Genomic DNA, 13,823 nt, shown 5'->3' on the forward strand with positions numbered 1-13,823 from the left:
TTTTAGTCTTTATTTCTTTGTATTTTGTCAGATTTTGATGTATCAAATTATTGAAACTCTTTCTTCAAGTATAATTCAGTGTTAAAAATATAGCAATCTCTCCATCCACCATGTTTTTAATTAAGAATGGCAGTTTTAAGATATTTTAGATCCTGAATTCTAAACCATGGTTTTGTAAATTATGCTATCTTATAAACCAGGATTCTCACTAGAAATTTGCTAGCTTGATTCCTTGGACTAGAGGTTGAGTTCCATCTCATTTTCGCATGTTTCAATACGTATCTGTTAAGGGTGAAACGTTTACTGAATTTTGTAAACGTTTAAACGGATAGCAGTAAACGAAACGGTACCGTTTAAACGGGAGATATTCTATGTTGGATTTTTATGGCTACTTACTCATGAAACTCGAATTTAATAATCAATTCTTTCACTTTAATATAAGTATGAGTTGTTATTACAAATTTATTGTTTGTCATTGTGATTTAACCGTAAGAATTTGAGGTGCATTAAACTCATTCACTTTCGACCTCGTCACCCAACTGCTTGGTTTGTTTGGCTACCGGACGTAGAAAAAATATTTGTAAAGATGGATCTTTCAATCTCGAAAATAGTAAAACAAGACCTGCTGACTGTATTGAAACTTTTCAAAGACTTGTGAAAAAGGTATTATATTTATTTAATCAAAATATATCAAGTTTTATATTTCAAGTGTCGTAAAACATCGCTAGTATTAGCAACTCGGAAATCGGAATTAATTATGTTAGCCCGTATCGGTTTTAGATATTTTCATTCAATATGTTTCCGGTTTAGATTGGTCAAAGACGTTGTTTCTTTTGTAAATTACGAAATAAAACAATTTGTTTGTGTTAAACTTTATTTCTGATAAACATTGATAATGACCTTCGTGTAAACGTTTACTCAAACTGTAAACGTTTAGAGCATATAATCGAAACGTCGCCGTTTACACGTGTAATCGTTTCGCCCTTAGTATCTGTTTCGATTAACCTATACTCAGGTTGGGCACACACCGCCAAATGGTCATTTAACCCCCATTTGGTTGTCAATCGCCCATATCGTCGTCTTTATATATCTTCCTAAGGGGGGGGGGGGGATCGTCTTGTTTAGTTCTCTGGAATGGCATGAAGTGGCACATAATTTTAACTAATGCGGAATAAAATATAGATATTTATCTGTACTCTGAACGAAAAAAGAATTTCAACACAATGCTAGGAGTTCGTGTTTAAAGGGATTTTATAGAGATTTATATCGACACACATTGAAAGACTGTTTGAAAATGTACTTCTCTAGACTACACCTCTGGTCTAAATATAATTTTTACCAAACTATACTCAACAACATATTATTTCGTATTGACTGAGCAAATAGTTCGGCCGCCACGAACAGCTGGGAGTATCATTTTTACAAAGTTCCACAGAAATTACACATGGAAGATTGACTAAATTGTATTAATTTTGCAAGGAATATGTTAATTAAAATTCCCCAATGCCTAAGTAAATGCACTTTTGCTTTATTTTATTTTTAATATGAATTAGATTTGAATAAAAAAGACCACCATTTGGAGGTGTATAAAGGGATATTTGGGTGATTGACCACCAAACAGGAGTTTATTTTTTTTGGAATTTTTTTGGTCATTCTCTCGATTAGGGACACATGGTTATTTGCACAGGCACTTGCTTCATATATTGGACAACCATATTTATTTTTACCACAAAGTACCCAACTCAATTTCAGGCACCTACGCTTTAAGCTCGTATTTTGTTAGCCGGTATTATCATGATTATAACCTACTTTAAAATGTCATCTTTCACTTCAAGAGACTTTTTTGTAAATTAAGTCGTTTCAGGCATCTCTCATTGAGCTTCGTTATTGTAAACCACTCATTTATTCCTAGAAAATTACTTCAATGCAAAATAAGACTGTGGATGGGATGTATAAGTTTCCAGTTGGGGTTATAGATCTAGGATAAAACCAGAGACTTCTGAGTATTCCATTCCAAGGTCTCTGATTTTATCCTCTTGTTATAATCAAAATACTGTAAATTCCTTATTTCTTGTGAGTACTTTTTATCATAAACTGGCTCTTCAACGTCAAATTGTGAGAATTATAATTCGCAAATGGACGGTTGATCAACAGAATTAACATAGATTTCAGCGCCATAGAAATAAAACAAGAAATATTTTTTCGCAAGTGATGCGTCTTGTGAAATTACACGGAAATTAATTTCTTAATAAAAAGGAATATACAGTAGGTTGATCTGAATGTCCTTCAACATTAAATAGTTCCACCAAAAGTCTTTTTCAAATACTTTGTTCAACTATGATTTCCTATAAAAGTGAATATAAAGTATTTGAAGCAAGCTATTGTCATGATTGCTGGAAGTCTTAATCTTATATCTATGGTTCAAACTTTGTATTAAATATATAATAGTAAATCCACAAGACCTTTTTATATTGCAGATTATTAGATATAAGATAAATTTCCATTCAATGAAATAATTTTTTTTTGAGATTTATTTCCATTGATTGTAGAGTAAAACCGACGCACAGGTAAGTACCTCCAGAGGGATGGAGGCTGGAAAGATCTCAACAGAGGAACTAGAACAGAACACTGAATCCAGCAGTAATGTAGACATGACAGGTATAATGAATTAATTATAATGTCATTTTAATTCTTTGTTAACCAGTCTAAGAGTCAAAATAGTAGATTATTTTCTTATATATCTTGATTTCACAACTTCAATAGGAATTTTATTTTGATATGTGACAGATAAGTTTGAGAAGGGTTCGTCGCTGCCGCTGAACTCGGATTCCTTGGGTCGAAGTCGGCTGGATGCGGATGACATCAGTACGTGCTCCAGTGCCTCCTCCACCACACAGACGCCCCCCGCGGTCAGTAAGAAGTTCCCCGTCCGCCCGGGCATAAACTGGAGGAAGGGGGAGAGACTCGAGGCCATGGACTTCAGCTCCAAATGGTCAGATCATTATCCATTAGTTCATTTAATTTGTTAGATTTATTTATTCAGGGTTTTCCCTTTATTTCAAAGTAAAGGGTAAGAGTTGTGACAGGCTGGGGTCCGAAGTTCTCTGCTGACCTTACAACATAAATTTTGTTTGTTTTTTTATTTCACAGCGGCCTTTTTATCAATTAAAGCGGCCAGTTTGGCCTTTAGCTGGTTCTTAGGGAATATTCTGTTTATTGATTAATTGATTAATTTTAATTTATGTATGTTTTATATTCTTGCATCAAGTTGGTGCTGTAATTTTATGGTACATACTAAAGATTGTTTAGATTTAGATAGTGAGCTGGGGTGTTTTTTTTTTAGGTACTCAGCTAAGATTGTGGAGATTGATGAAGAGGAGAAGATGGTGATGATTCACTTTGACGGCTGGAATCAGCGATACGACGAGTGGATAGAAATGGACTCCGAGAAACTGAGGCCTAAAACAAGGCACTCATCGCGAAAAGGGAAGGCCAAACAATCCGTAAGTTTAAAATAAAACAAGACATTCACAAATTTGATTTTTGTATCTAAATAGAAAAAGAGATCAAGATCTTCTTAAATTTTTTATGAGGATAATTCCTGTCAAATTATTTTGCTTTTAATTACATGGTTATCATGGTTATGTAAGTCATGCACATCAAAGAAATCTTACTTCTCTGCTATAATGATGTGATTTTTTTGTAAACAGGAATATAAACTGGGGGACCATGTTTATGCCAAGTGGACGGATTGTAAAATGTATCCTGGGAAAGTCACAGCTGTTCTTGCTGATGGTAATAATATAATTAGTTTTAATAATTAATAGTTATTTCTAAAGTTTAAAAATGGTTGGTATGAGATTAAATTCATCATAAAGCCCTTCGGGCTTTATGGAATTTAATCTCGTGACTATTAACCTATATTTATATCCAAATAGATGTATAAAAATGATACTTTATTTCTTAAATATAATCCCTTCTCTGTCCTTTTTGTAAAAGCTATTAAATGGAAATTTTCCAGATTTCATTGCAGAATATTTTTAATGAAAATTTTATTTTTCTTTAAACAGGATCATATGATATTTTGTTTTATGATGGCTTTAAGAAGACTGTACAGGGAATCAACATAAAAGCAATGCCTAAAGAATTACAACAGCAGGTATAGATAAAAAACAAGGAACAGGGTCAAATTACAAAGAACTAGTGAGCAAATATACCTGTAAATAAAAGGGACTGCATGTTTCTCAAGTGAACTTCTGTGATCACCTTTTGTCACCCAGTTCATCTGTAAACTTTTAACATTTTCAACTTCTTCTAAAGACTCATGATCTAATTTTAACCGATATTGATACAAAGTATCCTTGGATAAAGGGAAGTTTACATTGTTAAAATGAAGGGCCTAGCTCCATCCAATATTTTTACCTGAGTTGGGAGAGGTTGAACAAACATTATATTTGAAATAGCCATTACTGCTAAAATATGATGTCACAGCCTGTGAATGTCTTAAAAGAATAAAGTAAACAAAAATTTTAAAGAAAGTTCAATAAGCCTAAAGTCTTATGTTTTGTATTTGTAAATGAAATTTCACTCTTGAGACATGTTTTTTTTTTCACTTGGACTTATAAACATAAAATTCATGAAGATGTCTTTTTAAAATCCTTTCCCACGTTTGAAATAAATTCCACACTCAAATACAAGCATTGAATACACTAGAATAAAATATAAGAGAATGAGTGCTACATGTATGTCATTTTGACATCACATATTTACCAGATTTCTTAGAGCTCTTAATTATTTTCAAACAAAGGCTGTTTTTATTTTTGTAGAAAATAGAGATTGTTCATGTTTTACCCAAAGATGAGAGGAAAAGATCGATGGAGGAAGAAATGGGTGAGAGATTCTAAGTAGCTCTGGTATAAAATATGTTGTTGATCCTTATTAAGATCCTGTTTGTACCCTTACTTGCCCTAAAAAAGTTGTCAGTGATTTTTCTCTGTTTATTTTGGTTACAATTTGAAATTTAAGGTCAAACATATATAATATGCATCTGACAGCCAAAACAATAGAGTCTTCCACTAACACTTGTACACCAAAAGCAATATAAATATTATGTTTTTATGTTTTTCATACAGCCACTCTACCCAACAAGAGGAGAAGCTCATCAATTTACTCCAGGAGAGAAGGGAGCTTGGGTAGGTAGATAACTATCTGAACCACACTGGTACAGAACATATAAGACAGCAGGAGAAACATATAATGTACAGTTTTGTATCCTGTAGTAGATACTTTAACATACTAGTAATATGGCCTTCTCCGCCAAGCAGAAAATGTTATAAAAACAATAAAGGTGTGCCCATTTACTGACTGGTACTTTATTTATATCACAGATAAAACCCCGAAAGATATGGAGTCTACAAGGAAAATAACAGAGAGGACGAGAAGTACCACTAGTGATGATGGCAAACGACGGCCAAGTAAAGAACGCAGACAGAGGAAAGGGGAGAAGAAGTTAATCATCGCAGGATCTCTGTTTAAGAAGCGAGATCGATCAACATCATCAGAGAGATCCAAAACGGGGAGCTGCTCAAGTAAAGAGTTAACGACTGATGAAACGATGGACAGCACGGGGAGTGCAGTGGAACAGCCTGAGGATACAGGGGGCTTGATGGAACAGCCACCAACAGAAGATTCTGGTGTTACACCTGTTACAGAACAGGTGAAGTCAAGAGTCTAATAGCAAAAATTCTTTTCATAAACTACTATACAATGAAAGTGAAGATTTTATCCTTAACTTATGGATGCAATATTTCTTTTTCAGGCAGATGCATCTGCTCCACCAACCACAGATTCTGAAGACTCTTCAGTAACAAAAGTCTCCACAGACACCACCCCAGTCGCCCAGCCTACTCCCAGTTTGCTGGCACCACCAGCTGTATCAGACCCCACCTCAGAGGGGCCCCCAGCCACAGGAACTCCTCTACCTGGCCCTGGCTCACCTGAAGCACCTGCTGGGGCACCTGTACCAGCCTCTGCCCCCAGTACACCTGCCCCGGGGTTGATGTCTGCCCCCAGTACACCAATGGCCACCCCTCTCTCCTCAATGCCTCCTTCTCCAGCAAGCACTCTATCTGGTGAGTTTGTTAATCTTAATTCAATAACTATGTACAATTCTAAATACTGCATACAGACCCATTGGTGGGGGAATATAAAACTGGGTGAATAAAATAACACAGCATAATTTCACAAACAGAAGAGTGGCTTGGTGAATTTAAAATGGGGCAAAATTGTTTTGAAGTGTGAAAGGACGGAAATAACACGGGGCAAAAAAACACTGTATACAGTACCTTTAAAGTAAGCCAAGCTTGTGAGGTCTGTTCTGTATCCTGCAGTGCCATGATTCATGAATGTGTACATGTATTTTTAATTAATAACACATGAATATTTAATTTTAAATTCAGTCTATGTTAATGCTTAAAAGGTAATCAGATGCTTCTGTGATCTGATCATATTCTATCTCTATAGCAGTGTCGTCCTCCCCATCAACTCCAAAACAGTCTCCGGGTATGAAGACAGACGGTGCACATACAGCAGGAACTGGTCCATCTCTGGAAATCCCTACTCCAGGACTCCCACCCAAAGGCAAAAGTAAGCATAGAAGTAAGCAAATGAATGGGTATTTTATTCTCTCCCTTTCTACTATCCCACCACTAAGAATCAGATGTAAACCTTGATGAGACTTGCCAGTCTGTTGCATCATGTTGTGTTAAATATAATGCTTTTCAGGACAAGTAGCTTGGGTCTCTTTGATTATAATCTATTAATTAATGTATTGTAGAGAACAGAAAAAGTCGTAAACAGACATTTTCTCCCAACACTCAGTCAGGAGAGAGTTCAGCGAGGAAGAGAAGTAAATCAACGGAAAAGGGAGAGAAATCTGACCAGCCTCATTCTTCACGGAAACGAAGCCGGTCGACAAACGAGAGAGGTATGTATACAAGATTGTTACTTGAATGAGAAATTGAGGGGTTGTTTCAAGTCAACTTGTAAAATATAAATGCTGTCTTTAATTAGACGAAGAGAAAAGTAATCTTCTAATTGATTGTATTCCAATTAGAATGGATTTCAAAATAAAGAAGGATAACATGTATAGGCTACAGTCAAAATTTTTCTTAACCTTGAAGGGACTGAGAATTCAATATAAAGAGTTTTAAAATACATTTAAAAAGAGTAGTTGGGATTTCAGTTGACTTTGACATAGTCATGATATTCAAGATAACTGTGTATGAGAAATCAAAAGTTTAACTGTGCTAGCAAATAATCAGTATTAGTACAAATGTACATGTATATCTAGTTGAAGAGGAATATTTTTGATTTTTTTAACATCAACATAAACTATCACGGTTTGGTTGGACTGGACAGTAAAATTGATTTATTTTGACTGACATATAGATGAATCAGATGTATTATTTTAATTCTTATTTGTTTAAAAGCCAACTACATTTTGGTTCCTGAGACAGCCCTTCCACCAAAAGCCTTCGTCATTGAGCCGGAACACAACCATTTTAAGTGTACGTTTGAGGACTGTAACAAGGGCTTCCGTAAGGAGACTCTGCTGGAATCTCACATCAAGTTCTACCACTCTAATGACGGCAAGCCTCCACAAAACCCACCCAGGAAACGACGGAAAACAACCAGTATTTGTATGTATATCAGATTAACAGTTCCATGGGGGGGGGGGGGAGGGTGGGGAAGGGGGGCATAATTCTTCTTTCATTAGTATTTAGATTATTGTATTTAAATAAATTATCAAGTAGATAATAAATTCAATATAATTTTTCATTTATTTCTGGGTTTCATTTTAAAAATGGTTAAGGAGTATTATCTTAATGAGTTAAATAACTTGAATACATGTATTCATAACTGTTGCTTATTCTGAAATAGTGGCGTTAAGTCATTACATATAATATAAGTAATATTGACCCCCCCTGACAGGTTCTACAGACTCAGACATTTCCGTCCCCCCCAGACAGCGGTACCCCTCCAGTGGCTCCCTCTGTCGACCCAGCACCTCATACGAGGGCACCACCGAACTGGCGGGCTCAGAGCAGCTTAATGTGGAGGGTCAGCTTCTATCTGAAGGTAAGACATGAACGAGTTCTTTTAAAGTTGATCAATTTCTCTTTCCAATGGTAGCTTTAGATGCATCTTTTATTATGAGCTGTGTTAGTTGGGAAAATGCCATTTTGTTAGTTCTGCATTTTGAACTAAATTTTGCCGAATATATAGTTCAGTTTTTTGGTGAAGAAAATTTATACAAGCTAGTATTCATATCATTAGTTTAGGGTGCTCCCATACAGTTCATCCTAGTTCAACATTTTGAGCATAAACATTAATATATATTTAAGTATCATCCCTCATGCTATTTGTTGGAATATTACAGGATTAAAGTCTGGAGAGAGAGCCCGTTCTATGAGTCAGGATGTGATGATAGCCGAGGAATCCATGGAAACAGAATACGAGGATACCCTCAGTAAAGATGAAGTGGTCAACTGTATCTGTAGATTTAACGAAGAAAATGGACTCATGATTCAGGTATAAATATATCAAATAGAGAAATATGATGTGATTTTATTCAGTGTCTCTTTTCTTATACACAGGTAAAATTGCAATGGATGTTCAGTACTGTAAATCACTTTTTATTCACAAGAACTTTATTTTCGCATAATTACGCGAGACAGTGTGCTCGCGAAAATTTAATTCTCGCCTATAATAGTATTCCTTAAGAATACTATAGACGTCTTTTATTTCATGTGTCTAAAATTTCATGGTTTGTTAGAAAGTTACCTTTCACGGTGGTTTTAATTTCACGGAGAATCGTTTGTTAATGTTCAGGTACTATGAATATTTCTAGGTAGAAATGACATGAAATAATAATCACGATGGTTTAAAATTCGTGGAAAATTCTAAAATTGCGAACATAGTGAAATTAAAAACACCCTAATGTTTTCCACTTCTACAGTATATAGATCAATACCCATAATTCGCGAAAATTTTGTCTCGCTAATCAAGAGTCAATGACTATCTCGGGAAAATAAGCTGTTGCGAAAATTTAGTGTTCTACTGTATATGTTTTGAGAACCATATATGTTGAACATACGTTGCAATTTTACCTGTGTAATTGTTTTCTATTTAAATTGATTTTTACAAGGAAGCCTGTATTAATTGACTTTTATTTCCACTTTGTGCAACTCGATCCTCCTATACCACTGGATGAAAGAGTCTTTCACAGAATCTTAATTACATTGTCATTGTGCATCCATTCTGTGTTTCCCTGAAGAAAAACTGAACACTGCCATTTCTTTCCATAATATTGGGGAATCCATCTCTTATCTCTAATGCCTCCTATATCATTGAATAGATTTAATTAGACTTTCACAGGATTGTTTTAAGGTATTATTATTGCGGTGTGCTATTTTATGTTCTAATCGGAAATATATTGAGGAGTTTCAACAGCAAAAAATGGACTTTATCATTTTGCTCACATAAGAGCATTTAAGGGGGTAGGGAGTATCATTTTGTGAGCTCAATGGTCATAGTACCACATGCTTGCTGAAAGAAATATTGAGTATAGACATTGTCACTGTTGAGAAAATAGTGTTAGAATTTGATTTTTTCTATTTACAGTGTGATGTATGTCTCTGCTGGCAGCATGCAGCCTGTTTTGAAATTACAGAGAGTACACTTCCCAAAAAGTACATCTGTTACGTGTGTGAAAATCCTCCAGGTAAGTGTGTGGGTAAATAACAGAAAAAACACTAATACCAATTTGTCTGTATACAAGATAAGTGCCTGTGCTACCTCCCTTTGAAATTATATAATTATCATTTTTATGGAATTTTCTATAGTTTTAAGGAAGCTGGGGGATCAACAAATTAACCAAAAATTAACCACCAGATTTATGAGGGGTTATCAAAAAGTTTGTGGACTGGGGCTATAAAATTAATACTATGTAGTCTGAGCTTACAAAATTTTTAAGAAAACATAAAACAACAAAATATAAAGAAATGCTGAAAATTTAAGCTTGATACATTCATTGTTTCCCAAATTATTATAAAATGAAATCGACATTTAGTTTTATGACGTACGACAATGTCATTGTTTTTCAATGTCTGCTTCTTCTACCTCGTACATTTATTTTGTTGAGATTCCCTGGAACTGAGTAAGGACTTCAATTCGTCTTGTTTTCTTGACTTTACAATGTTGTGAACAGCAGCTTTCAAAGCATATACTATTGTGAATGGATTTATAAATGGCAGAAATCCTAGCTTGATTGTGCCAGCATGTTTTGCTTTTTGGAGTTCAATATCTACAACACATGATCAACGTCATTTTTTGACGTCATTTTATATTTTTCACACCTTGATTACAAATCGATATTAACTGTGCATTCCTTTTCTCTCTGAATCTATTTTGGCATTAAAAACAAGTAATCTAGATGCATATATTTCTCCGTAGCCAGTTTAAACATTTCCTAGGTGTATACCAGTTTTTTCCAGGGGCAAAACTTTATAGAATGTTGGAAAAGGAAACACCTCCCCCTTTTGACATCATTTTAAAGGCAATATTTGTTTCGATACTCCATGTTAAATTCACAATAAAATTTCATTGAACTTCCTGAATGAGGTACAAATTTAATATTTTATGGAACAACAGTGTCCCAAAACATATCTGATTTAACGGGATTTTTGGATGTCAAATGTACATGCCACAATAGTTTTTCTTAGTTACACTTAGGCCGAAAAAAACCTCGTTTTCGAGGTTGCGCCGCATAGACATACCATTGATTACAAAAACATTACTAATTTATTAAAAAATAAAATTTATGATTTATGATTTATTCTATAGATAGAAAAAATGATGATAACTAGATATTTTAAAATTCATTCATGTACCTAAAGCGGTTTTAATTTTATGGCGCTTTTTGATAGCCCCTCGTAACTTATATTTTTAGATATGGTATCTTAAGCTGTCAACTATCATTTGGCAAAGAAAAATTCATACATTTTAGTTTTAAAATTTGATCATTTTTGTATATCTTTATATGGAGCTCTTCTTTTAAAGGAGATCAAAATGTCTGAAAATGGCTGCCACACCCCAGCCTCGTTAACAATGATGATAATGTTTGAAATAACTTGTTTCCAAATGGACATAATTTACATGACATTGATTGTATATATAGTTCTGTGTTATACTCTCCAGGAATCCGGGACAGTCGGCTTTATGTACACGACCAGGATTGGTTGAAGCTGGGTCACATGGCTCACTTTGGATTTTTACCCAATCAGGAAGAAGATGAGAGTTGCTGCAGAACTGTTCAGGCCACACATGGCCTTGTGGGTGACCTACACAATGTTTCAGCAGTGATTCACGGCCTGAAACAGAAACTGAAAACTGTCAGGTATTCCTCACTCATAATGAAAAAGACAATGTTGTTTTGAGAAAGACTGTAAATCAATAAACTGGAAGTAAGATGCCCATCTCTTGGTCCGTTGAATAGGAGCTTAATTTTCAGTGCATCTCAGGAATCATTGACTGTTAAAACGAGCTAATTTTGATATATTTTAACATTCTTTCTTTAAAAAAAAACAGATACAATTTGTAAATTGGAAGTTCACAAAGAGGGCATTATATTTTTCATCAAGACATTAGTTTACTGCATTTGAAAGGGTAGTATAAAGGTTTCATTTTGATTTACCTTTTTTTTATACAGAAAGAAGGACCACCGCGATCCTATGCTTCAGATGTGGTTACAGAACCTAGACAATGTCCAGTTTGACCCTATAGAGCCTGATGTCGACAGCGAGAGTGAAGAGATAAGCCTGGACATCTCTACAGATCTGAATAAAAAGACTGAGGTCCCGGACCAAAATCCTGAGTTAGAATCAGGAACTCCCCAGAAGACTGAGTTAGAAACAGGAAATACCCAGAAGACTGAAGGGGAAGGCAGTGATAGTGCTTGTGGAAGCTTGACAGTAAATACAGACAAAGAGCACCAAGTCAATTCAGAGCTACAGGAAAATTCTAACAAAAGGGAAGGACTTGAGAGTGCTACGGATAAAACTGTGGGGGACCTTTCACAATCCAAAGAAGGTACAAAAACAGAGAATAGTGGTCTAGATGAAAGCATTAAAAGTTCAAACCAAGGACTAATATCTAAAGAAAAAAATAATTCTGAGAAACAGAAGAACGCTCAAGAGAAACCTGAAAGCTCTAAACCAGTCAGTGAGAGTGATTCAGCAAGTATAGTTAACACACCAAACACTGACAAGACTGAAGTAAAGGCTACTGGCTCAAACACTGGTAATGGTGAAGTTTCCACAGCAGAGAGTGGGCAGGGAAAGAAAACTCAGATGGACCGATCAAATCACACAACAACTCCTTCAGAACAGTCTCAATCAGACCAAGCCAAATCTAGCATAGAACTACCACTGGATCAGTCTGTAGGGTCAGAGGTCAAGGTGGAAGATGTGTGTGACCTTTTGAACTCTGTGGATGTTGTGAAGGAAGATCCGTTCAAACTCTGTGAGAGGAATCTGTTGGAGCACATCCTCCGAGTCCAGACAGAAATCGAGCAGAGGCTGGATCACATCGAGGAACAAGTCTGTGGTAGGTCCACAGTTCCATATAAAGCACTAAAGTTCTTACATTTCTAAACATCTTGTAAATAACCTACTCTAAAATTTGGAAAATAATTAAGACAGAATTTCATTATTAATATTAAATGTTCTGGTTCTGGAAGAATTTTTACATTGAAGAAATTAATGTTAGTTTTCATCATTATGTTGATTAGGATCATACAGATCATGTTTTATAAATCTTTTTTCAGCCCTGGAGGCGGCAGATTCCAACTTTTCCTCAGGTCCTGCTGACAGAGACCTGCTGTCTGACGTTCCCGCCCTCAAAAAGACATTATACCTGTTACAACACGACCTGGTGCGGGTCCAGAGAATGGCAGCCTACCACAGATAGCACACATCACCAGAAATGGGTCCAACAAACAACAGCCTACCACAGATAGCACACTGTCACCGTGTGTAAACAGACAGGTCTTATTGTACAGATAGAACACTGTGTCCTAGTGTGAGTCCAGCAATTGTGGCCTCATACAAATGGAACACAGTCTGAGTTACTCTGTGTCACTGGTTCCATAAATCAATTTTTGCTGCAAAATTTCCATACAGAAGATAACATATACATGATTGTATATTCTGAGGAAACAATTGTGAAGTTCTGGGATGGTTGTGTCCAAAAATTAACTATAAAATGCTCAATCTGATAGAAAAAATATGTCACAAATTGGATATTCCTGTACAAATTTTTCTCCAAGAGAGAATCAAATAGACAGTTTCAAATTTCAATTGAAAAGATTTTTGATAGAAGTAAAATTAAAAGTCAAAACTGTCTTTAGAAGTGTATTGCAAGATTCATCATAGATAATTTTGTGCTTCTCTGGAAAAATATTTTGGACAGAATAAAACATTGAATATATCTGTGTATCTTTCTGTCATTCTGGGGTATTTTTATGAAGGCAGCAATCCATTTTAGGTATTGTATTAGTAATTCAGAAAAATTTTGATTGTTGGTACATGTAATTGTAAAATATTTAAAATTGACACTTGATTTTGAAAAATTTCATCCTGGTGAAAATATAACTTATAAATCTTCAAATGCTGTTTATGGAACTAAATTTACACTAAGTGGACTCATTCATATTGGGAAAATAAAGACTCACTCAAAAAGAGAATGTCAGGACATAGATGGGC

General features: G+C 35.2%; 1 protein-coding gene across 3 annotated transcripts; it reads left to right on the forward strand.

Moving 5' to 3' along the window:
• Positions 1–2,553: 2,553 nt before the first annotated feature.
• On the forward strand, positions 2,554–13,559 carry LOC134268606 (PHD finger protein 20-like protein 1). 3 transcript variants are annotated; one of them, XM_062750868.1, is made up of 18 exons: positions 2,554–2,658; positions 2,788–2,992; positions 3,344–3,503; positions 3,711–3,795; positions 4,071–4,159; positions 4,827–4,890; positions 5,133–5,192; positions 5,388–5,716; positions 5,819–6,131; positions 6,526–6,657; positions 6,836–6,985; positions 7,491–7,700; positions 7,993–8,139; positions 8,441–8,592; positions 9,685–9,784; positions 11,260–11,458; positions 11,771–12,666; positions 12,887–13,559. In XM_062750868.1, the coding sequence occupies exons 1-18, from the start codon at positions 2,586–2,588 to the stop codon at positions 13,027–13,029; spliced, it is 3,507 nt and encodes a 1,168-aa protein (XP_062606852.1). In that variant the 5' UTR covers positions 2,554–2,585; the 3' UTR covers positions 13,030–13,559. The 3 variants fall into 3 exon arrangements, with proteins under 3 accessions (XP_062606852.1, XP_062606851.1, XP_062606853.1); XM_062750867.1 differs by having other exon boundaries at positions 6,523–6,657; positions 12,887–13,558; XM_062750869.1 differs by having other exon boundaries at positions 6,523–6,645; positions 12,887–13,558.
• Positions 13,560–13,823: the final 264 nt, after the last annotated feature.

The sequence above is a fragment of the Saccostrea cucullata genome, unplaced genomic scaffold, assembly GCF_032062105.1.
Source record: "Saccostrea cucullata isolate Sc308-1 unplaced genomic scaffold, CSIRO_AGI_Scuc_v1 ctg9716, whole genome shotgun sequence".
NCBI lineage: Eukaryota > Metazoa > Mollusca > Bivalvia > Ostreida > Ostreidae > Saccostrea > Saccostrea cuccullata.

Coding starts and splice junctions, on each gene's coding strand:
- LOC134268606 (XM_062750867.1), top strand. CDS start 2,586: ATGGAGGCTGGAAAGATCTCAACAGAGGAACTAGAACAGAACACTGAA. Junction 2,993..3,343: donor ATGGACTTCAGCTCCAAATG/GTCAGATCATTA, acceptor TTTTTTTTTTAG/GTACTCAGCTAAGATTGTGG. Junction 6,132..6,522: donor TCCAGCAAGCACTCTATCTG/GTGAGTTTGTTA, acceptor CTATCTCTATAG/CAGTGTCGTCCTCCCCATCA.